This window comes from Octopus sinensis, linkage group LG1, assembly GCF_006345805.1.
Source record: "Octopus sinensis linkage group LG1, ASM634580v1, whole genome shotgun sequence".
Lineage (NCBI taxonomy): Eukaryota > Metazoa > Mollusca > Cephalopoda > Octopoda > Octopodidae > Octopus > Octopus sinensis.
The window spans coordinates 77,348,785-77,373,988 of record NC_042997.1 but is presented as its reverse complement, the minus strand read 5'-3'; the positions used below and the strand labels follow the sequence as shown (position 1 = coordinate 77,373,988).

The 25,204-nt window shown below is 34.9% G+C and overlaps 2 protein-coding genes across 2 annotated transcripts in view; one reads left to right on the top strand and one right to left on the bottom strand.

Moving 5' to 3' along the window:
* Window positions 1-10,226, top strand: part of LOC115216998 (protein GPR107) — a 57,074-nt gene extending 46,848 nt beyond the window's left edge. The window contains exons 12-15 of the mRNA XM_029786516.2: window positions 3,786-3,879; window positions 4,492-4,539; window positions 4,860-5,020; window positions 8,017-10,226. Of these exons, the coding sequence (XP_029642376.1) occupies window positions 3,786-3,879; window positions 4,492-4,539; window positions 4,860-5,020; window positions 8,017-8,134 (421 nt within the window). The 3' untranslated portion in view covers window positions 8,135-10,226. The remainder of the gene's footprint in view (window positions 1-3,785; window positions 3,880-4,491; window positions 4,540-4,859; window positions 5,021-8,016) is intronic.
* A 2,214-nt stretch (window positions 10,227-12,440) lies between these two features.
* LOC115215070 (nucleoporin NUP188 homolog) overlaps window positions 12,441-25,204 on the bottom strand; it is a 515,758-nt gene continuing 502,994 nt past the window's right edge. The window contains exons 50-52 of the mRNA XM_029784227.2: window positions 17,183-17,244; window positions 14,611-14,740; window positions 12,441-12,752 (exon numbers count right to left, since the gene is read on the bottom strand). Of these exons, the coding sequence (XP_029640087.2) occupies window positions 12,534-12,752; window positions 14,611-14,740; window positions 17,183-17,244 (411 nt within the window). The 3' untranslated portion in view covers window positions 12,441-12,533. The remainder of the gene's footprint in view (window positions 12,753-14,610; window positions 14,741-17,182; window positions 17,245-25,204) is intronic.

Here is a 25,204-nt window from a genome sequence, read left to right as displayed (position 1 = left end):
GTTTGTAAGCTAAGTGAGGCCATTTGTTGGGTAGTGGCTTCGAATGCTCTTGCAGTGTCTACTGCTTCTACCAACTGGAGAGCGTCCTTAACTATTAGTGATTTTTTTGGGCACTGTCATGCCTTTGGGTGTCAGAAGTGAAAGTAGAGAAATCTGACGTCAGACGTCAACTTCGTGTATTTACGTCGTCTTTCGTTTATTTACGCCGTTTATTTACGTACCACTGAAATGCAAGTAAAAGCTTGTATGTATGTATATATATATACATACATACACACATATATATAATATACATGTATATATACATATATATATATTTAATACATACATATATATAATATATACATGTATTTTTACCGCCTTTAGTCGCACAAATCGACCCCAGAACTTATTCTATCGGTCTTTTTTCTTAACCACTATACATTATATACATACATACAGATAGATAGATAGATACACACACACACACATATAATAGATATAAAATGTGTACGTGTGTACATTTTTCAGAAAAAAATTCATACATTTTAAATATCAATAGCATTTCTCTTATTTTTTACATGAAGTTTTCGAAAAATGAATTTAGAATGTAAAAATCAAATATATCAAATTAATAAACGCAAATTATTTAGAATGTAAAAATCAAATATATCAAATTAATAAACACAAATTATTTTCAAATATCATTTTCAACGGTGAGATTATCAAAATATAAACTTGAAGTTAAGTTTAAAAATAAATGCGATACTCATTCTGTCTTGATACTTATGCTCAAATACATGGACAACAAATGTTAAATGATGATTATGATGATGAAGGTACATCAAAACTCAGGTTTTGGTCCTTGGTCATGAATCTATTACATTCCTCCTACAAATATATCTATTATTTTAAAATTATTAAACTTCTACTCTCAACAGAAAACAAACTTTGATTAACATTTGAAAGTAGCTTGTGTTGGAAATAATATTTGACAATCGTGTATGAGACATACATGTGGGAGTTTGTGAAATCCTTGTAGCTGCTTGTTTAAAATAAAACATATTTGAAATATATAATAAATCTTAGCTCAATACATGATTTTCACCTGAGAAGTTTTTTTCAAACATGAGATTTTGCTTATTGAGGATGAAACCAGCATCTATTTTGCAGTTGAATTATTCTAGCATGTAGACAGGTTCCATCTTCAACCAACGACCACAACTTGTTTATTCAGAAAACATTTTCATACTTAAAATTCCTGTTTCAGCATGAGGTCTGACATTTTTCTATTATTAATGTAGTATTTGTTTTGTATCATTTACATGTCCTTCAATTTCCCATTCTTGCTGCTTTTGTGTCTGTGATCTCCATCACAAACTCTACAGGTAGAAAAAATGTATGGTAATATTAAGCTTTAGTAGAATGAATTCAAAAGAACGTTTATGCTGTGTATGCAATCATAAAATCAAATCATTATCAATGATAAATGAAGCAATAAAATTTAAAAAAAGCTTTTCAAATTAACAGCTGACTTTAGAAATCAAAGGGAGATAATTTACTTTACAATGTGGTTGAAACTGAGCAGTAAAGCATATTTCAAAAATAGAGGGTTGATTTTATGATCGTAAACAGCAAAAGTTCATTTTCAAATTCACTCCACTAAACCCTGATATTGCCAAATCTTCATCTTCTAGTAAGCTCTTCTCTTTTTTAACAAATGAAAATACTTGTTCATATATCTAATTTGACAATATCTGAATAACTTATTAGTAAAACTAATTCATATATAATAAAAGAAAAAAAAGAAGAAAATATCAATATTGAGAGAAAAATAAGATAGGAAAACACATAGGATATGTATCTACATTAGGTTGAGGGGAACCATAGGGGTGAGTGGTAACAGAAAGGGTTTTTGAATTCATTCTTTCTCCATCTACTTTCACCTCATATATATGAAAAAAAATTAAATTAATATTAGGCTGATATGTATGAGATATAACATAAAATGTGAATGATATTTAAATAAAATTTTATTTTAATGAAAGGGAAAAGGGGACCTCATTCTGAATCAGGAATTAAAGTATGGAGACATCACTTTTTCCGAAGACAAGCCTTTGGGTACAACAAATGTTGGCTTCATTCTTTCCCTGTTAAACATTACAAGTTCGAATGAACTTTCTTGATGAAAAATATTCAAATATTACTGAATGTGTTCAGCTTGGTGGGTGAGAGTATCACTGTTCACTCTTCCATTTTAGGCTTTCCCTGTGTACATGTTTTATGCATAGTTTTGAAAAACTTGACTTTGATATAAGCAATGAGATGTAGGGATATCAATGCTTTTATCCTGAAGTGATAGGAGAAATACATAATAATCAACTTTAATTAGATTTGAACCCATGCTAGCATGGAAAGTGGACGTTAAACGATGATGATGATGATATGTTTCACAATACAAATGATGGGGAGAAAAAAAATTTCATTTCCATAAATACAATATAGAATATTAAATTTTAATCAAATTCACATATTCAATTTATGCTTTATATTGAACAATATATAATTACATTTAAACTCCACCCTTCATTAAAACAAATACAACTTATTATAATATGGGGTCATTCCATAAATAATGCTGTTTTTTTCAATTGCATGAGCTAAAAGTTGGAGGGGTATGGGATAAGAGTGCAATTTGATTGTTATTTTTTCAAAGCTACAATAGAAGTGACAAAGGAGCATATTTGGCATATTTTGCTTTATGAGTTCAATAAAGGTAGCAATGCAATGGGAAGTGCGAAGAATATTAATGCAGTGTCAATGGTGCTTCCAGAAATTCCAGACCAGAAACTACAGCCTCATCCTGGAAGATCTGTAGAGCTCGACGAGGATGTCCTGCAAACTCTGGTGGAACAAAATCCCATAGTAGCTGTTGAGGAACTAGCAGAGAAACTTGGATTTGGTCATCCAATCCAATCAGCAAATTGGGTCAATAGGTTCCTCACAAACTTTCCGAGTCTAATTCTGCACAGAGAGTGAATGTGTGCTCTTTTTTGCTGTAACGTCTCACGAATGAACCTTTTTTGGACTGAGTAGAGACTGGTGACGAGAAATGGGTTCTCTATAAAAATGTCAAGTGCTGAAGACAGTTGGTTGGCAAAGGAGAAACACCGGCACCCCAGGCTAAAGAAAGTCTTCACCCATATAAGGTGTTATCTGTTTGATAGGATATGAAAGGCTTAGTCCACTTTTAAACCCAAACTAAATGATAATAAAGAAGATCTTTTGTGAGCAGCTTAAGTCAGCACTAGAAGGAAAACGACCATCTGGTTTGAAGATGAAAGGTATTCTTCCATCAGGATAATACTTAGCTACATACAGCAAGGATGACATTCCAAAGGCTGGAACAGTTTGAATGGGAAATGATGCCCCACCCACCATATTCGCTGGACATTGCCCCATCTGATTATCATTTATTTTGTAGTCTTCAAAATCATTTGGACGGAAAAAATATGAATTTTGTAGACGAGGTCAGAACACTACTGGAGGAGTATTTTTCATCACAGACAAATAAATTTTGGAAGAGGGGCCTTGCAAGTGTGCCAGATGGAAAAATATTGTAGAAAATAGGGAGAGTATATTTTAGATTTAAAAAGAACTTTATCTTAATTTTGAAAAATAAAAGAAGTTTAAAAAAACCACATTATTTATGGGATGACCCAATAGATGGAAAGCTGTAAGAAAGAGGAAAATGACATGTAAATCATACAAAGAAGTCAAGGTTTCAAATTTTATTTGTTTTGCAGGTCAATACGACATTTACAAGATGCTTCACAGACTGATGGCAAAGCTGTTATATCTCTCAATAAGTTAAAATTATTTAGACAGTTTTATATTTTGGTAAGTATTAATTTCTCACCTTTTAAGTTATCATGTCACTTATTGTTCATTCACTATATACTTCTGTAACTCTCAAGTCTGGCAATATGCTCAGAATAGACTTTGCTAGTGAGGTCTGATAAGATTAAAACATGACCAGGATTGTCATTGTTTTGCCCAACATCAGATTTATTCCATATTGTATTCTATATTTTTGTCATTTTGAGGTTTAATTCTGCCTTTATTAAATAATAATTGTTTCTTATCACTTTTGCATTAATAATATATTCATCCATCCTATGTTAGCATGGTAAAACTGACATAAAAACAAATGAAATACTGTGAGTTTACAACTGTGCATTTGCTACATAGTAAGACCGCCTCTATTAGTTTGGCTCTGATCCCACTACAGTTCATGTTTATCTACAGTTTGCACTGGGTTCACCATATCAGAATTCCTGCTCCCTCCTTTTCTGCATATCAAGCATGGTTGTTTTCCAGATAATATCCAAGACAGGTCTTCTTTATTGCAACAAATTAATCCTATATTTTACGTATAATACTTTTTGTTTCTTTCTGTCTAGTGTAGAACAAATGAAACTGAAATTGTTATTACATTTTCTAATATTTCAGATTGTCTGCTATATTTATTTTACTAGAATAATTGTCTATTTACTAAAGGTGAGTTCATTTTTTTATATGCATGAGTTGGGTAAATATGGAGTTTGAATCATTTGTATTTTTGTAAACTTTAAACATATTTTATAGGTCAGTGTTCATTGAAGTATATATTTGTGTCTCAAAATAACTGAAACCTATTTCTTAACTAAGTAAGATTTAGGTGTATGTGTGTGTGTATGTAGTATTTAGGTGTAAGTGTAGTATCCAATGGAGGTTGTTGTTAGTCAACAGACTAGTCTCTAAAAGATATTAGATTCTGTTAAATTGTTTGAAGAACTTATTTCAATATTGATATCTTGTTTATATTTTTTGAATTACAGATTACAGTACCATTTAAGTATGAGTGGTTGGATCCTATGTTTAAAGAAATGGCAACGTTCGTCTTTTTCATAGTGACGGGCTATAAATTCCGTCCAGCCTCTGATAATCCTTACTTGCAAGTTCCTCAAGACAGTGATGAAGAGATAGAAATGGAGGAAGTGTAAGTTAAAGTCCATTCCTTTCTGAATATTAGAGTAATAGTTATTGCTTTGCTCAACATTGTCAGTAGCTATTAGATGCTAAGCTTGTCAGTAAATCATTATAATCATGAATTTGGCAGCATGGTGAATTACAATAATCACATTATATATCTACTGAAAAAGAAATAAGAATTTTAGTTTTTTCAAATTTTATTATTCTAACAGGCACAGGAGTGGCTGTGTGGTAAGTAGCTTGCTTACCGACCACATGGTTCCGGGTTCAGTCCCACTGTGTGGCATCTTGGGCAAGTGTCTACTATAGCCTCGGGCCGACCAATGCCTTGTGAGTGGATTTGGTAGACAGAAACTGAAAGAAGCCTGTCGTATATATATGTATGTGTGTGTATGTTTGTGTGTCTGTGTTTTTTCCCCTAGCATTGCTTGACAAGTGATGCTGGTGTGTTTACGTCCCTGTCACTTAGGGTTCGGCAAAAGAGACCGATAGAATAAGTCCCAGGGTCGATTTGCTCAACTAAAGGCGGTGCTCCAGCATGGCCACAGTCAAATGACTGAAACAAGTAAAAGAGTAACATACATAACCTTTCTGTATAGGCACTCTTACTTAACCCATACATATCGGTAACAGCATTTCAGAACATATATAGCTCATCAAATTTGTTAGTTGGTTGTCTCTCAGATGCAAAACTGAAATTAAGCACTTAATAAAGGAGCTTTTGAGTGTTTTGTATGGTTTTAGTTCTGTTCAATGAGGCTTGTCCATATTTGGTACACTTAACATCTAACTGTCCATTGTAATTAATGTCACTGGCTTGGGAATAAAATTTACTTATGGGGTGCAAACCTAGGTCCAAAATTTTTGTATAAACAAGGTCTTATTATTTTTGTTCTTTGAGAAGAAACCTAACTTCAAGCTACTTTTTACAGTTCACTTTTTACACACTGTTTTTTAAACCTGAGAGAAGTAGGTAGGGGTGCAAATTTGATTTTGCATCCAACAAAAATTTTAGATGTGCTTGCAGCCCCTGCACCCAGGCCCATTATTAACGCTGTCTTTTCTTTGCTTCTCCTAATCAAAGAGTATTTTAAGCTCAATAATCATAAAACCATAAATCTTTTCCAAGAAAAGAAAAAGGAATACATCAAATTCATATAATTTTGCACCAATTTTTCATGCTCTTTTTCTCCATTTTAGCATCCCAACAACTTTCCCTACCTTCATATCCTTAATTTTGCTTTCAACAGTATAGTTATCTATTTCAATAGTTGGTCCCTCTGGTTTAACATAAAGTGTATCTGGTGCAAGCTATGGACACATAAAAGGTGCAGCAGTATCAGAGGAAGGTTAACAGAGAAAGTGATTTTATGTGTAGCAGATGTTTAGGTACAATAAACACTAGGAATGTACAGAAAATAGACTTCCTCAAATGTCTGGTGGGGATATTTAAAAGTAGTAGATAGCTTTTGTTACCTAGGTGATCAAGTCAACAGTGAAAGAGGTTGCTCTAAGGATATAACTGCTAGAATAAGAATGGGCTGGGCAAGCTTCAGAGAGCATCTATCTTTGTTGGTAACAAACGGTCTCTCCCTGAAGGGCAGATTGTATGATACTTGTGTACAAACAGCCATGTGACATAGAGTTAAACATGGGCTGTGACTGCAGAAGATATGCGAAGGCTTGAAAGAAATGTAGCCAACGCATGTTCTGCTGGATGAGCACTGTCAATGTATGACAGAGTGTAAATGTTTTTAGGGAAAAATTGGGTATAAGAGGCATCAGATGTAGTGTGCAAGAGAGGAGACATGTTAGTATTAGTCGTGTGATGTGAATGGATGAGTACAGCTGTGTAAAGAAGTGACAGTCTCTAATGTGGTAGGGGTACGCCCAGGAAGATGTGGGATAAGGTGGTGAAATATGATCTTTGGTTGTTGAACCTTATGGAGGTGCTGACAAGTGATCAAGTCTTCTGGCAATTAGCTGTGCCTGAAAAGACACATCAAGCGAAGTGAAATTTGGGCCAGTGCTGGTGACACGTAAAATATACCCAATACACTCTGTGAAGTGGTTGACATTAGGAAGGATATCTAGCAGTAAAAACCAAACTAAAACAGACGACTGGAACCTGGTGCAACTCTCTGGTCGAACCATTTAACCCATGCCAGTATGGTGATGATGAAGCAATCCCTCTTCCATTATTTTCATCCAGTAACCTTTTATAGTAACATTTCAAAGCCTCTTTTTTCCTTAGCATTAGTAAGGGAAAAGTGCACCACTATCATTCTGCATACAATTTTCCCCCAAAACATTTTGCTTTGCATTTTGGAACACCTGACACTCTCACAGAACATTATTAAATTTCTTATTTTCAACTTCTCTCCATGCTTATATTCCTATTGCTTAGCTTCTTTTCTAGCTACTCAGTAATAATACCTTCTTTGTCTTACACTCTTTCCAGATATGTTTCTTAGCATTTATGGATCTGGTTTTTGTGTTAATCTATTGCCATGCCAGTTTCCATCTTGCAGGACCCTTGTTTATAGTTATCCTAGGGAAATCCCAGTTGTTCACTATTCGTGATAAGTCACTATCTCATCCTGTTTTTTGCCGAGTCTAGTATAGTATTTTTTTTAACCTATGTCTTCCAAATGTTGCTTCTTCAGATTGCTATGTCTGAGCCCTTGCTCTGTTGTTAGTCACTGGGAAAGGATGTAGTTTTCATCACCATTTCTTTTTGTTTTGAAGATCAAGTAGTTGATCAGGTTCCTGCAACTTAAGTAGCAAATGATTGTTGTTTCAAGCTGAGAACTAAAAAATCATTGATAACTCCTTATTCCTTATATTATATTCCTATAAGCTAGTCATCATGTAGCCATTTGATGTTGACACAACTGTTATTTCCTAGAGAGGATTTATTGAAACTAAGATTGAACAAGCTGTATTCTCACAAGACTCATTCATTTTTATCTAACTTGTACCATTTTGATTTATTTTCTACAGGTTAACTAAAAATAGTGCTTTGGACAATGTAGTGAAAGTAAGTCGGTCATCAAAAACTCAGGAGACTGAGCCAAACACTGGTGCTAAGCAGAGAGAGAGCAGTCACGAATACGACTGAAGTCAATCAAGACTTCAGTAAGAGTTGGACAACTGGGGAAACTGTAAATAAACCATGGAAAGAACTGGACCTAAATCAATTGTAAATTCTACACATCTTTTAACAATGATATTTAATTATTATTTCCAGGACCAATGTGTTTTGTCAGATATAGACTATGACTACCACCCCTCACATGGAGCAGTATGGTCAGGTGAAGAACATAGTGATAATGCTGGTTGGGATTGTCATATCAAGATTGTTTCAGCAGGTTTTAATTTATTTGGCTTTAAATGTATGCAGCTGTTATTTATCACTATATGATCAAATTGTTCTTTACTTCATATGCTATTTTCTGCAAAACTAGGTCAACTTTCACCTGTTAGAATTAAGATTTTTATATAGGTTACAACAGCACTCACAAACAAAAGTTATAGGTAACATTTATCTTAAAATTAGGCTAGTAGATTTGAGATTTCAAGGTGGAGTCAATTGTGATTTAAAATCCTATTGATCATACCTTAAAAGAAGTGAATCCTTTCTTTCTTTTGTTTCAGCCAAAGTAATTCAACTCTTTGATCTTTTATAAAGCATTCTGATTGTATTCTCAATGCATTGGGAGATCATGTCACAATATCATTTTGGCATCATTTGGAAACTTGATGTATTTGAGATTTTATTCAAAGAAATACAGGCTTTGTTATTAATCATTTTATTTTTGCTTGAAATGTTGCCTCCAAATCATCCTAACAAAAATAGCTATCATTATAAAGATTAAGCATTATATCAGTGAGACAGTGGGTGACTTGTTAGTGTTCTATGAATGCTCAGCTAAAAAAAAAAAAGTTATTATAACACAGACTCCATTATAACTTCATTGCAGTTCTTGAAACCCTTCTTTTTGTTTCAGTTTCTTTTATATCTATTGTACTAAAAAAAAAATTAAAAAAACACCCCAACAAAAATATTTTCATAGTTACCAATATTTAAGAAAGATTCAAGCCACAAAAGAGTTCATAGCTGATGAACAATGAAATGAAAACATTGGTTTATTCAAGATTGCAACTGAAAATTTTGCCCTGAACAATCCTGAAGAGTATTAATATTTTTTCTTAGAAACATCAAACATAAATAATATCTGGGTAAAAGTCAAGCAAACTATCTGAAAAGTGTCCTTTTAAAATTCTATTCCGGAAGGAGGCTTTTAGTAAATAACAATATATCCATAACTAAAAAAACAAAAAAATAAAAAAAAAAACTTATTGCTTTGAAAGGAAGAAAAAAGAAATGGTTGTGAGTTTCTCATTTTTTACACTCAGTTTTCCTCTCAACTTTTATTCTTTTTGATGTTATATGAAGGGCAACGATTTTACTTTATTAAACTTTCAGCATAATGTCATTTTCTGTCTAGGGACCAATTTTTGTATGAATGAAGCTTTTAAGATGCTTGCTTCCTGCACAAACAACTGATATGTATTGTTAATATGAATGAAACACATTCTTCCTTGTCTTTGCTCATATCCCCACACACAAAAAAAAGATGAAAACATATTTTGCAATCAGTTACTAACCAGCACTATTCATAGTGGGGGAAAATTGAATTATGTTTGGTTAATGCATCAATCATAGTTTAATTTATGTTAATTTCTCAGGTGTAGTTTATTTTTCATGTCAGTCTTTAAATACCAATTTGTATAATGGTGGGAGAATAAAGTTCATTTAAAAATCTCTTGTAACATATGACAATGCTATCTTGAATTGAAAAAAGGAAATGTGATGGTAGATGTCAAAGTCATATTGATATAGGAGGTGAAAGGTGGTGGTTCTTAAACATTGTATTCTACTGAGAACTCTCTATTGAGCACCAACTGTGATTGTCAAGGTATTGAATAAGCTGTGTTTATAAACCATTTGTTTCAAATAAAATCTTTCATTCCTAATGATTCCAGCAGCAACTAGTCTTCTGTTAACAGCAATATGACTGGTAGTATCAACTATTTTCTTGTTTGGAACTATTTATAACAGTTTTCCTTTTGGAAATGGCATGTGTCGATCTTATCAAATTTAACATTGACATTTTGTACAGATTAAATAAAGACCAATGTTGTCTAAACATTGTCTTCTGCCTTTTCACTTTCCTTGTTCTATTATTGATTTATGATTATCATTTTAAATCAATTCCATAAGATTCAAACTCCAATGTTAAACTCTGGAGAAATACAGAACTAGTAGCAACAGAATGCAATAGAGCTTCAAAACTTTGCAGATGTCTGTGTAAAAACACAGACAATGCAATGAAAGAAACTTGCATATTGGCTGTTGGTGCAAAATGCTTACTTGTGGGAATATGAGTTGTTTCTATCTCTAGCAGTTGAGTGTCCATCATTGATAAAACTAAGGAATGTTGAAATCACGGGATTGGATGGTCTCAGTGCTGGAGATGGTGGGGATTTATTGTCCCACTATCAATATAAACAAGAGTGCTTTTTGCACCAAACACCAATATGAGAGTTTCTCTCATGGTATTTACTGCAGTATAGTTTGTTCTAACAGAACATTCACATTTAAGTAGGGATAAATATTACTTCTCAGTATTAATACTCTATTGCTAATATATATGTTTAACAAGCTCTCACTGTATTGCTGGTGGGGAGATGAGTTGCTGCCATCTCTAGCGGTCAAGCATCCATCATTGATAAGACCAAGGAAGGTTGAGATCATATGATCTGGTGCTCTCAATGCCGGAGGTGGCAGGGATTTATCCCCCCACTAGTAATATAAACTAGAGTGCAATTTACAGGTAATTACCACAGTACAGTTTGTTCTAACAGACCGTCCATGTTTAAGTGGAGGTAAATATTAGCTCTTGGTATTAATACTGCCTCTGCTGCTAATATTTATTTCTTGAAATATGTTCCACATCATCCTGAACAATTATGGATGAAATACAACCATCATTTCAAGTATTTGAAACTGCCATGAATTGTATGAAAGCCCAACCCACTCAAATCCAAATGACAACCTTTCTGAATGACTGAAACATGGATTACCTCTCAAAACCAGGTTTTTCATTCTGATCCTGAAAATATGGGAAGCTTGCTTAGTTTCAAATGAATTTAAAACTGCAACCATTATAAACATCTTCAAGAAAAGAGACTGAAAATCTTATGGGAATTATCCTGGAATAACACTGCTCTTCATTGTAGAGAAGGGTCTTCCTGAATCCCAAATTTCCAGTAGACAATTCAAATGTTAATATAGGTATTATTTTGATGGTAGACTATTTAACATAGCTAGATTTAGATCTTGTTGACTTTGCTCTTTGTCCCATACATCAAGAACTCCAGAAATCAGTCAACAACTTCACCCATGCATATATGCTTTGACATCAGTAAATGTCAAGAAGACCAATCTCCCTGATTTCAACATCACTATCACTGAAATATCTTAGAAGTCTTTTTCCGGTAAATGTATTTCTGAAAAGGATGTGAACACAGATTTGGATCAGTCTATTCAGTGTGTGGAAAACTGTTAAAATGAGTCTTTAAGAACAAAGATCTTATCCTCATCCTCATAAAACAGTTTATCTCAACATTATCATTCAATTGTGAAACATGGACATATTATCGTCAGAACATCAAAAGTCTGGAACATTTCCACTAACAGTAGCTTTGTGACATTTTAAACATCAGATAGCAGACTACATAGCGAACAATGTTGTCTTAGAAAAAGCCAACAGTCAAAGCATAGAAACCACTATCATGAAACACCAATGATCAGGCTATGTGGTGACAATAAAAAGAGTAAGATTTCTTCCTTAGATTTGCTTCAGTGAATTAACCACTGTCAAAAGACCACAATGATATCTTTTCTGCTGTTACAAAGATCAGCTAAAGTCAGCTCTCAAAATGACATGGGAAATTAAAGTCCAGAGCCGTTCCATCTGGTGTCAGTCTTATTACTACTGAAGTAAGAAGAAAAACATTAGGAATGTAAAATACAGCAATAATTACTATACTCTCCATTAACTCTTCCTTGTCATTTTTATTTTGTTTAGTGTGAGGATTGGCCTTTTCAGTCTTCAGTGTCATTGCTATCAACAGTAGGGACCATTTAAATTAAGATTGAATTGAATTTCTCAGATAAGTAACTTTTAAACAATTTCTTACTTAACTTAGATTTTTTAGAGCAACTGACAGGTGAATTAATATGGCTGTTATAAATTCATAAATACAAAATTCCCTTAGGTTATGTCTAGTTACTCTGTACTTTGGTTAAGTGCAGGATTATGATGATTAATTTTAAAAAATGAAACTTTAAAAAGTTATTAAAATGGTTAATTTATTGAATTTCAAAATACATCAATTTGTTTTTTTTGTTTTTTTTTTGTTATAAAAGTTCTTACAAAATTTTTTTTCTGTTATCGTAATACTTTTGTTACAAATTCACTTACTAATTTGTAAAAAGCTTGTTCTGGATTTGATGAAAAACCTGTTTGACTTGTGCTGCGTCCAATTGATAGACCAGTAGGAGAAGTATTGGAAACTGGCTGCTGCTGTTGAGGTTGACTTCCACATGGAGAGACTGGAGTTGTGCCTCCTTTACGAATATGCCGATGCATTGATTGCAAAAATGTATTCTGCAAAAAAAAAAGTTTACAATTTTTCAGTCTTAACATTTAATGTTGTTTACTTAATCTTTGTATTATTAGTCAAAAATATGCTGAAGACTCAATTATTACTACATTGGTCATTCCAAATACTACAAACTTTTAAGTACTATTTCTCTAGACAGTCTCATCAAAACAAAACTGAATCATAGTTACAACAATTGCTACTTTGCCCTTCAAACCATGTCAAACACAGAGAGTGTCCTAAAAAATTGTACTTTACTCACACCATCCAAAGTGACAAGAAATTATTAGAGAATTGAGTGCAGATCACTTTGATGTAACTATACAAGTTTTCAAACTAAAGTAACAGTAACCTCTACAAATCAGTGTGAGTACAATTGAATTCCAGAAGAGAGGTTTTCCTCACTCCCATTTTCTTTTTATAGTAGAAAATAACACAACTTATAGCAAAAAATCAACAAAAGTGCCTCTACTGAGCTACCCAATCCAAATAATGCAAGTGCAGTTAGTCTTTATGAAAACAGAATGCAACTTCATCTTGCTTATTAAATGGATGTTGCAACAAGAATTATTCCTCTGAGTTTCATTCACAAACATTATGTAGTGGTGACGGTTATCTACTATATTGTTGGTGATGTCCTATTGAAGGAAGCTATGAGTTTGAAACGGGGACATAAAAGTTGTTAATTGGTACAATGAAGCTCATATGTTGACTGAAGTGCATCTGCTAAAGCTGTGAAATATCTATATTCAAACTCACTGGAAAGAGAACAAGAATGAGTTTCTCTTGAGATCAGTGATGCAAATCAGTATAAGATCATTTAATATGAAAATTACAGGGATCATCTGAATCAAATTGGAAACTTGAATTGCTTAATCAGTAGAAATGTCTTTAGATTCAATCATCACATAATCTTTATCTAAACGTAGAAAATGCTCAATCAATGAAACAAATGGCTTATTTTGATAAAAATGCAGAAGATCCAAAAGGGAGATACATCTTTTATTGCAATTTTATTTCTTACAATTCTTCATTCCTGCTCCCTGCTTTAGCCTCTAAATTTATACATGTATTGCAACAACCTTATTGATGATTTTCTACAACACTGAAAATGCAAGAGAAGCTGCCAATGACACCCTGTGTATACTAGACAACCAGTTGATTCAATATGAGCATTCAACATATAATTAATGTTTGTCAGCTGCAGGCCACCAGCAACAAAATGTGCCTGTTAACCTAGATGAACTAGATCCTTCAGCTGAAGTTTATTACAATGACCACAGAAATATGTTCAACAACAAACAGATTGTTTTTGAGTCAATCAAAAGTAAAATTGACAACAATGAAGGTGGCCTGATGTCTGAATAGTACTTGCTATAGCTCCATCAGGTATTGCAGCTATGCTATTGAAGCTTGGATGGACTACCCATTCAGATAAAATCTACATAAGCCAGGCATATATATATATATATATATATATATATATATATATCTCCTGAAGATGCAACTGATGCTTAGCAATTGATGTAGTAAGCAATAATACAATAACATCTTGAAGTTTTGAACCTTGCACTTGAAGATGTACATACTGACTAGAAATCAAATATGTTAACACCCCAGCACCTTCTATTAATCAGAATAGATTGCCTAACACCAGGTTACATAACAATAGCATTCACAGGTTCAGTTTATTTAAATTCTCTAAATAACCTATAAACTTGATTCAGTGATTTTCCAAAGTGTAGTATCTAGCAAAGTAAAACATTTCAATTATAGCTTGACCAACAATGGATTTAATTATTATATTTCTGTAAAAATGTTTAGAAAGTCAGAAATTATGAAATCTTTTCCATTTTTACTTACAAGGTCAGCTCCAAGCTCCCTTTTAAGAAGTTGTTTGTCTCTAGCAGAAAGAGTTGGCTCCTTTAGGTATCGACAAGCTTGGGACATAATCAACAATAAAGAATTTTCTAGAACAAACAGTACCAAATGTCTGTAAAACAAAACATACATTAATATGTAATTCGTCATAGCTTTTGTACAGAGCTGTTAGGATAAAGAAATTTTGTGAGAACAAATAGTATAGGTACACAGGCTGAAATATGACTAAGAGATTGTTCCAATTTAGGAACAAAATTTTTTATGCTTTATTTTTCTAATATTGAATTCCTCATAAACTAGGAATAGCTATAACAGGTTAGTTGAAAACTTTCTTGGGTTAATTTTTTAAATGTTTTAAATCTAGTAATTACATTATGTTCAATGAAAATCATGAGCCATGAAGATAATTTTAATGAGTTTTATGCAGCCCATTCATAAATATAGTCATTTAAATAATACTATGCTGAAATTAAAAATAAATTGAATTTAAACATGTAAACAATCATATAAATGTCCATATCACAATGTTCATGCCTTTAAGACAAGCTAGTTGTTTGCAACCATATTCTGCTTAGTTCAGTCCTATTGTATCTGAAACAACTGCCATGAACTTTCATTGATCAAATGAGATCTAACTCCATCAGTAGAGACCACAGATACTTTGGATATTTTTACATGTAAGGATACACTCAGATTAGGTATATGATAAATTGTAGTGAACAATAAAATAAATACCTGCAAGTATTTATTTCATTGTTCACTATAACTTATCATGTACCTAATCTGGATGTATGCCTACAAGTAAAAATGGACATTTATAAGAGATGAATTTGCATACCAGAGACACTTTTTCTACAACTGGTGAAACTTAGCATAGTAAAGAAGAACATGATTCTAGCTCGTACTGCCTTTATGCAATTAACACCTGTGCTATTGTTATAAAGGAATACCAAGATACAGAAATCCATTCAGTTTTTCTCTTTACAGAAGATCTAATGGTATTTAAGCGTCTTATACAATGTGTATTATATAAAATACACTGTACATGATCTCCAATAATGTATTTCTTTGGAGCAGCTATAATCTAGGCAAGAAGTTAGTGTTTCCTTTTTGGTGGCCACAGTTGTTAATGCCTTACACTTTGACTAACTTCCATATAAACTGTACTATGGCTATCATCCAGACTGAAGATATAAAACTAATGAAGGAAGTTGTATAGAGGAAATGATAAACTGTGCGTTCTACACTTGTAACATTTCTCAGCCTAAATTCTGCTGCTGGCAGCTTTCTTTTTCATCCCCAGATGTTAATAATAATAATAAAAAAATACAGGCAAAGGAATATCTAAGTGAATTCCGAATACAACAAATTTCGGAATTAGACATACAAGAAACAAGCACAGAAAAAACTAAGTGCATGAAAACCCTTGCTAAAACTGCTGCCTTAGATATTCTGAATGATAAATGGCAAGAAAAACCTCTCAATGGCAAATACCCAAAGAGAGCAAATAATGCAGATGTTGACAAAGCCCTGACCCATCAATGGCTAATGGATTCTGGCTTAAAATCTGAAACAGAAGGGTTTATCATAGCAGCTCAAGATCAATGCCTACCTACACGGAACTACCAGGCCAACATATTAAAGAACAGCAGTAGCCCAACATGTCATGTATGTCAACAGCAAAATGAAACCATTGATCATGTCTCCAAGTGCAGTCTTCTTGCGCCTACAGAGTATCTCAACAGGCATGATAGAGCTGCACAATATATTCACTGGGTAATTTGCAAAAGCCTGGACTTGCCCAAAGATAAAAACTGGTGGGAACACAAACCACCTCCAGTGCTTGAAAATGACCACATCTCACTCCTCTGGAACTTCACCATTCAAACTGACAGAAAGATAGATGCGAATAGGCCACACATCATATTAAAAGACTTCAAACAAAAAACATGCCTCCTCATTGATATAACTGTCCCAATCGATATAAACGTATCTGTCAAGACCTAGCAGAAACTGAGCAAATATAAAGATCTTGAAATAGAAATCGGCAAAATGTGGAACCTGAAGACTAAAACAATACCTGTTGTCATAGGTGCTCCGGGAATGATTGCTACCTAACTCAGATACCAGGAAACCCCAAAATGGCAGAAATTCAAAAGATAGTGCTCATGGGAACTGCTCATATCCTACGCAAAATACTTTCTATGTAATCTCAAGTTTTAAAACAAACATAATTTTCGTATGTTTTTTTTAGACATTCACTAGTACAAAACCAAATATATGGCACCCGAGGCATAACACCAACATGAACTTCCAACTTGTCTCTTGAGGTCTCTGGGTGAGACTTGGAGCCAGCTTGTGCAAATGTAAAGCAAAAGTCAAACATAGAATAATAATAATAATAATAATAATAATAATAATAATAAAAAGGGATGGTCTATATTGGAGTTGATTTAATTAATTATACTTCACTTAAATACTTGCAGTTTTCTAAAAATATTAATCTCATGCAAATGAAACTATTGATGAATGTTTGTATATATTAGTTACTTACTTGGGTATATTGTGATTAATAAAATCATTTCCTTTCTGAGGAGAAGAAGCTCTGGGATCAATCTTTTGACAAAGAGAAAAGCCAAAACTTTATGATTACTTTCTACCATATATATTCTTACACACACACACACACATGTAATAAAGTTTATGCCTTAGGGAAATAAGAATTCTGATATTTGAAGCAAAGTCTATTGTTAGAATGAGGACTTTTTAAAAGCTTAGAAAAACACTGGCAATATTAGATGTTTGAAAATTGTGCTTAAGGAGAAAGAACTATGGTTAGAAAAGGTGTTAATAAAGGAGTGATTTACAAAAGTAGTGTGTGTAATGGCTGGTAGGATGGGCAGTGATATGAATAGGAATATCATAGGAGTATGAAGTGCAGGTACAAAATACAATAGTTTAAACATGTAAATAAACAAACATATAAATGTCCATACCACGATGTTCATGCCTTTAAGACAAGCTGGTTGTTTGCAACCATATTCTGATTAGTTCAATCCTATTACCTGGTCCCTTGAACTAGTGTCTGCTTCCACAGCCTCAGTTTGACTTATGCTTTGTAAGTGAAATTTGGTACTCTGAAACCCCCTAGGTATGTATGTGTCTCCCTTCCATACTTTTTTCTCCAACAATGTCAACTCTTACTCTCTCCACTACCCTTTCACAAATCTAAATTTGTTCCTCTCATTACTTGTCTAGAATCATTGTAATCTTTCTCTTCATCTCTCCATCAGTTAAAAGGGCCATAGACATTGCAAGTTGACCTTACTAGTACTGATTTAGTACTGACCTCACTACAACTGACCAGTACATACTATAAAGTGGTTGGTTACAGGAAGGGTCTCCAGCTATAGAAACCATGCCAAAGCAGATATTGAGTCATCTGATCCATGCCCGGATGGAAGTCAGATATATAATGATGACATAGATACCTGTGCCTATCTCTCAATCACAGTTTAGCCTCTCAGCACTTGGCATAAAGCCACCTCCCTGTTTCACATACTCCCCACCCCACTTGAGTAAAAGAGCTTTTTCCTGTTCTTTTCATTTCTTGCAAGCTACTTGATGATCTCACTAATACCACAAAAAAAAAGTACTCTATAAAGCAGTTGCTGTTAGGAAGGACATCAAAACATAGAAACTATGCCAAAGTTGACATTGGAGCTCAACACAGCCCTGTGGCTCATTAGATCCTCAACAAGATGTCCAACCCATGTAAGCATAGAAAATGCTAAATGCTACTGATGTGTGTGTGAGTGTGCATGCATGCATGTGTGCATTGCATACATATTTTGCCTTTTGCCCCCATCTAGGGTTGATAAAATAAATCTATATATATATATAACTGAGAATGTGTGTCTGTATGTGTGCATCATTAAAACTTGAGAACTACCCAACCGATTTCATTCAAATTTTACACATGTCTTACTTAGGGTCCATGTAGTGTCATGGGCCAAAAAATAATTTTCAACTTCTTGCTTAATGCAAGCCTGGAGCAATCTCTTATTTCTTACACTATTTCATTCAGTATTATGTGTCAAAAGTGAAACAATAACATCTCTATTTATATATACTAGCAGAGATACACAGCCTTGTGACGACCGCCATGTTGGAGCATCGCCTTCTAATTATTCTGTCAGTGTCTTTTGCAAACCGCTAAGTTATAGGTATGTAGACACACCAACATCAGTTGTAAAGCATGGTGTGATTACAAACACACACACACACACTAATACACACATATATATGACTGTTCTTTCAGTTTCCATGTACGAAACCCACTCACAAGGCTTTGGTGGGCCAGAGGCTATAATGTATACACACACACACACACATATATATATATATATAAAAGAAAGAAAAGTGGTGGGGGTTGAGTGCAGGTGTATTTGTAAACATTAACCGATTTGGCTGGTACTTCTAGCACGTCCTGCTACCACTGAACAAGTAATTCCGAATAGCTTTTATGTGGTAGCAGCGCATGCTACACTAAACCTTACCAGTGTGTGCAGTAAAAAATCTGATTAAAAACAATCAAGAATTTGCAAACGTTATTGTCAGACCCCTCTGATACAAGTTACTGCCCCTTGTATCGGCCGACATGTTTGTTTATATTCATGAGTGTGCGTTTTCCATGTTTTATTTTTTAGTATTATATATTTGAAAATAGATAAATTTTTGTAATTTTTTGCATACTTAATTTATTTTGGATATATTTCCCATTTCCATAATTTTTTAGAAATTAGGCATCATTTTCTTGGAGAGGTGCACTTCTAAAGAAGCGCTGAAAATTGTATGCATTACTATTGCATAGTCATAGTGGATTCAAATCCTAGGTGAATTGAGAGCAGTCTATTATGTTGGGGAGGCGCAGAATTTCGAGGAAAAATTATAAGAAAACATGTACTAAGTCAAAGAGAGCACACGTCAAATTTTGTTGAAAATTATAGGAGTAGATCATCATCATCATCATTGTTCGACCGTGGTCGAGACAATGGAATTTACTATGTTACGCCAGACTTCACGGTCCATCATAGCATTACGGAGGTCCTGTTGCTGGATGCCTGTATCCCTGGAGATTACATCAGGGTAGGAGAGTGTGCGCCCTCTGGTGTTGCGAGTAGATGGCTTCCAGAGGAGAAGAGTAGAAATTACTTCTTTTTCAGCTCTACAACAATGTCCAGCAAACTGGACTCTCTCACCTTTCACAAGAGATGACACAGGTGGTAATTTCCCATATATTTGCATTTTGGTTGGATGGCGCCTCCACAAGAGATTTTGAGCTCTCATAAGGAGGCGAGTGTAGGTTCCATCCAACCGCCTCTCAAGCTTCTTTGATAACGTCCAGGTTTCTGAGCCATATAGTCGAATTGGTTCGACTGTGGCTTTGAATATTTCAAGTTTGAAGTCTCTACTTAGATTTGATGACCAGATCTTATGCATGTCATTACAGGCTGACCAGGCCATACCCTTTCTAGTTAGAAAGTCTTTTCCAGATGATGATATGTATGACCCAAGATATTTATAATCAGAAACCATATTTAAAGGCGCACTGTTGAGAGTGTGGATAATGCAATCACTGTTGGACAGGCACTTGTTTATGTATTCAGTTTTGGCCTCATTGAGGTAAAGACCTACACAATTTGAGGCTTGTTCAAGAGATTGTAAAAGAGACTGGGCATTGGAGAGAGAATCACTGATAAAAGCGATGTCGTCAGCAAAGTCAGTGTCTGTCAAGTACTCAGCTGGGTGTCTGGAACTTCTTCTTGGTTTTATTTCAAAGCCCTTGCCAGAGATGGTATCAACTGACATACGTAGCACATAATCAACAACAATGATGAAAAGAAATGGGGCGAGTGTGTCTCCCTGCAGTATTCCGGCTTCGATTGAGAAAGATGATGTTTCTCCATCAGGGGTTACGATGGTTGAAGACGTATCTGTGTAGAGGACCTTGATGGCAGAAATAATTTTGTCTGGTATCCCATAGAGCTTAAGGATTTCAAACATCTTGTACCTATCTACAGAATCGAACGCTTTAGAAAAGTCTACAAATACCATTGCAAGATCGCGATTAAATGCTTTTGATTCTTCAATAAGTCTGCGCAGGCATAGTATCTGGCTCAGCGTTGAGCGCCCATGTCTGAATCCATTTTGGTTCTTTCGGAGCAAAGGTTCAACAAAAAGGACAAGACGATTTAGGATCAGTTTGTTGTACAGTTTTGCAGCAATTGACATTAGAGATATGCCCCTGTAGTTGGTGACGAGGGACAAATCGCCTTTTTTGGGTATTGGAATGATTTGAGATTGGTGCCAAATCTTTGGAGCGACAAAGGTGGAAAGTGTGTGGTTGCAGAGGTTGAGCAAAAGTGTGTGAAATCTATCATCCTTCCAAATCACAGCTGGAATGTTGTCGGGACCAAATGCTTTCGAGGCTTTTAGTTGCTTGGTGGCTGCTGTTAGTTCAAATATGGTAAAAGGGGAGGTGTTGATGTCCAGCGTGTCTGATATAGGCACATTTAGGAGTAGAACTAGTTCACACAACACAGACAGACAACTTGCTTTTTAATATATAAAATAAAACTGAGAATGTGTGTCTGTCTGTGTGTGTGTGTGTGTCTGTATGTGTGCATCACTAAAACTCAAGAACTACCCAACTGATTTTATGCAAATTTAACACATACCTTACATAGGATCCATGCAGATTTTCAACTTCTTGCCCAATGTGAGTCTGGAGTAATCTCTTATCTTTTACACTATTTCAGTATTATGTATCAAAAGTGAAACTATAACATCTCTATTGTAATGTGAGATAATACTTTCAGTTTTAATAGGTTTCACTATTAATGCTTTTTACGTGCCACTGGCACAGAAGCCTATCCGTGGCGCTGGCAATGATCATGGTCGGATGTGCTTTGTATATATATATATATATATATATATATATAATATATATATATATATATATATACTTCCATTTCTATTACTGCCACTATGATATATTTTGATTTGACTTTATTTGCCTCAATAGGTCTTTGCAAGCAAAGTTTATTGTCCAATGAATGAGGGGTACTCATAAGTGGGCTGGTTACACCCACTGGCATAAGCCACAGGCTATGGTCCCACTTGGTTTGTTGGATCTTCTCAATCACAGCATATCTCCAAAGGTCTTGGTCACTAGTCATTGCCTCGGTAAGGCCCAATGTTCAAAGGTCATGCTTCACCTTCTCATCCCAGGTCTTCCTGGGTCTACCTCTTCTACAGGTTCCCACAACATCTAGGGCGTGAGACTTGTTTACAAAGCTGTCCTCATTCATTTGCAACACATGACCATACCAGCACAGTCGTCTCTCAAGCACACCACATCTGATGCTTCTTAAATCCAACTTTTCTCTCAAGGTACTTACACTCTGTTGAGTATGCACACTGACGTTACATATCCAGCAGAGCATAATGGTTTCATTCCTTGCAAGCTTACGCATATCCTCAGCAGTCATGGCCCATGTTTCACAGCCATGTGGCATGGCTGTTCGTACACATATGTCATACAGTTTACCTTTTACTTTGAGAGGCCCTTTGTCACCCGCAGAGGTAGGAGCTCTCTGAACTTTGCCCAGGCTATTCTTATTCTAGCAGCTACACTTTCAGAGCATCCACCCCTGCTACTGACTTGGTCCTCTAGGTAACGGAAGCTATCAACTACTCCTACTTTTTCTCCCTGGAATGTGGCAGAAGTTGTTCTCTGCACATTTTCAGTGTTTATAGCACCTGTGCCACATACAAAAATTATCTTCCCAGTTAGCCTTCCTATGATATTACTGCACCTCTTATGTGTCCATAGCTTATACTGAGTACATCTTATGGAGTTTCTACCTACGCCTTTTCTACAGATCAAGCAGGGCCATCTGCCTGAAGGGATTTGTGGTTTGTCTGCCTTCCAACTTATTGGGACTTTGGTTTTTGCTAAGTTGACTTTAAGGCCCTTTGATTCTAATTCTTGCTTCCACGCCTGAAACTTTTCTTCTAGTTCTGATAGTGACTCAATAATTAGAGCAAGGTCATCAGCATAGAGGAGCTCCCAGGGGCATCCTGTCTTGAATTCCTCTGTTATTGCCTGGAGGACTATGATGAATAAGAGGGGGCTAAGGAGCGATCCTTGGTGGACCCCTACCCGGAATTCTTCACTACTCGTTACCAACCCTCATCTTACTGACAGCATCCCTGTACATGGCTTGCACAGCTCTCACTAACCATTCATCTATCCCTAGTTTCCTCATATATGTATATATAGATACGTATATGTATATACAGGGGTTGGACATCATAATTTTGAAATATCTATAAAACTGTCAAAAGCTTGTTTTATGTTGTTTGATTTATTATTAGTGTTGCTTAATATGTTTTGCAAAAATTGATGTTTCTTTTCAGATATCATCAGAAAAAGGTAATTAAAATTCATTAAAATGACAGATCTATTGCACTTCCAAAGAGGTCAAATTGTTGGTGCTTGTATGGCAGGTGCTTGCGTAACAAAAACAGCCAAAATATTTGGTGTATTAAAAAGTACTGTCTCGAAAGTAATAACAGCATTTGAGAAAGAGCGAAAAACCTCCTTGTCGAAAAAAAACTTCAGAAGAAAACCAAAACTTTCAGACAGGGACCATCGGACTCTTATGCGAATTGTTAGAAAGACTCACAAAAGTACAGACCCCAAAATTACTGCAGAGCTTAATGAACACCTCAAGAACCCAGTTTCCACAAAAACTGTTCATTGGGAGCTGCACAAAGCCAGATTTTATGGGAGGGCTGCAATCAGAAAACCACCACTTTCAAAAACAAATGTTGCAAAGTGTTTAGAGTGGAGTAAAAACCTACAGAATTGGTCCTTAGAGTAGTGGAAGAATGTTATTTTCCTGGACAAGTCATCCTTTACCTTATTTCTGACTACTGGCCGAGTATACGTGTGGAGACAGCCAAAAGCAGCATTTCACCCAGACTGCTTTCTTCCAACTGTTAAACATGGAGGAGGATCTGTGATGATCTGGGGGGCTATATCTTGGAAATCCGCCAGCCCAATGGTTTCCCTTCATGGCAGAATTTAAAAGTCAAGACTATTTAAGCATTTTATCTGATCAAATTCATCCTATGATTGCAGAACTGTTTCAGGAGGGAAACATAATCTTCAGGATGATAATACACCAATTCACAAAGAACAGGAGATAATTTTAGGTGAAGAATGGACAAAAATTCCTTTGGAAACAATTCAAACTTTGTACGAGTCCATAGCTCATAGAATTTATGCTGTAATTACTGCCAAAGGCGGTGCTACCCCATATTAAAATAGATTTGTTTGAAATTTTAAAGTGTTTCCATTATTTTGTCCAAACCTTGTATGTACATATATATATATATATATAGGTGCGGGTGTGGCTGTGTGTTAGGAAGCTTGCTTCCCAGTTCAGTCCCACTGCGTGGTACCTTGGGCAAGTGTCTTCTACTATAGCCTTCGGCTAACCAATGCCATGTCAGTGGATTCGGTTGATGGAAACTGAAAGTCTCTCCTATATATATATATGTGTGTGTGTGTGTGTGTGTGTGTGTGTGTGCATGTATGTATGTGTGTGTGTGCATGTATGTATGTGTGTGTGTGTGTGTGTTTGTTCCACCACCACAACCATTGCTTAGAAACCAATGTTAGTGTGCTTACGTCCACATAACTTAGCAGTTTAGCAGAAGATATCAATAGAATAAGCACCAGGCTTACAAAGAATAAGTTCATGGGGTGATTTCTTCAACTAAAAGGCGGTACTCCAACACGGTTACACTCAAACAAGTAACAGAGTAAAAGAATTATATATATAGATATATATATATATATACACACACACATATATATGTATACATGTGTGTGTGTATGTGTGTATATATATATATATATATATATATATATATATATATATATATATATATATTATATATATATATATATTATAACCTCAGGCTGACCAAAGCCTTGTGAGTGGATTTCATACAAGGAAACTGAAAGAAGACTGTCGTATATATGTGTATAATTTGTGTGTGTCTGTTTTGTACCCCTGCCATTGCTTGACAACCGATGTTGCTGTATTTACATTCCCATAACTTAGCGTTTTGGCAAAAGACAATGATACAATAAGTACTAGGCTTACAAAGAGTGGTTGATTTGTTCAACCAACAGCGCTGCTCCAGCATGGCTGCAGTCACATGAATGAAAGAAGTAAAACAATAAAAAAACTATGCCATTTTAATCCTGAGCAAGGCTGGATATCTGTAGGCAATATAACTAACTGAAGGTGTTACCCTAATATAGCAGGTCTAATGACTAAAACCAGTCTGTATGTGTTTCTATTTTATTATCTTCTATGGACCCTAATTAGGGCTTGAAGATGAAGACAAATTTCATCCTTCATCCCAAGTAAAGAATTATTTTTGTGTGATGTCAGATTGTGTTTTATATATTTAGTCTTCACACTTCATAGTG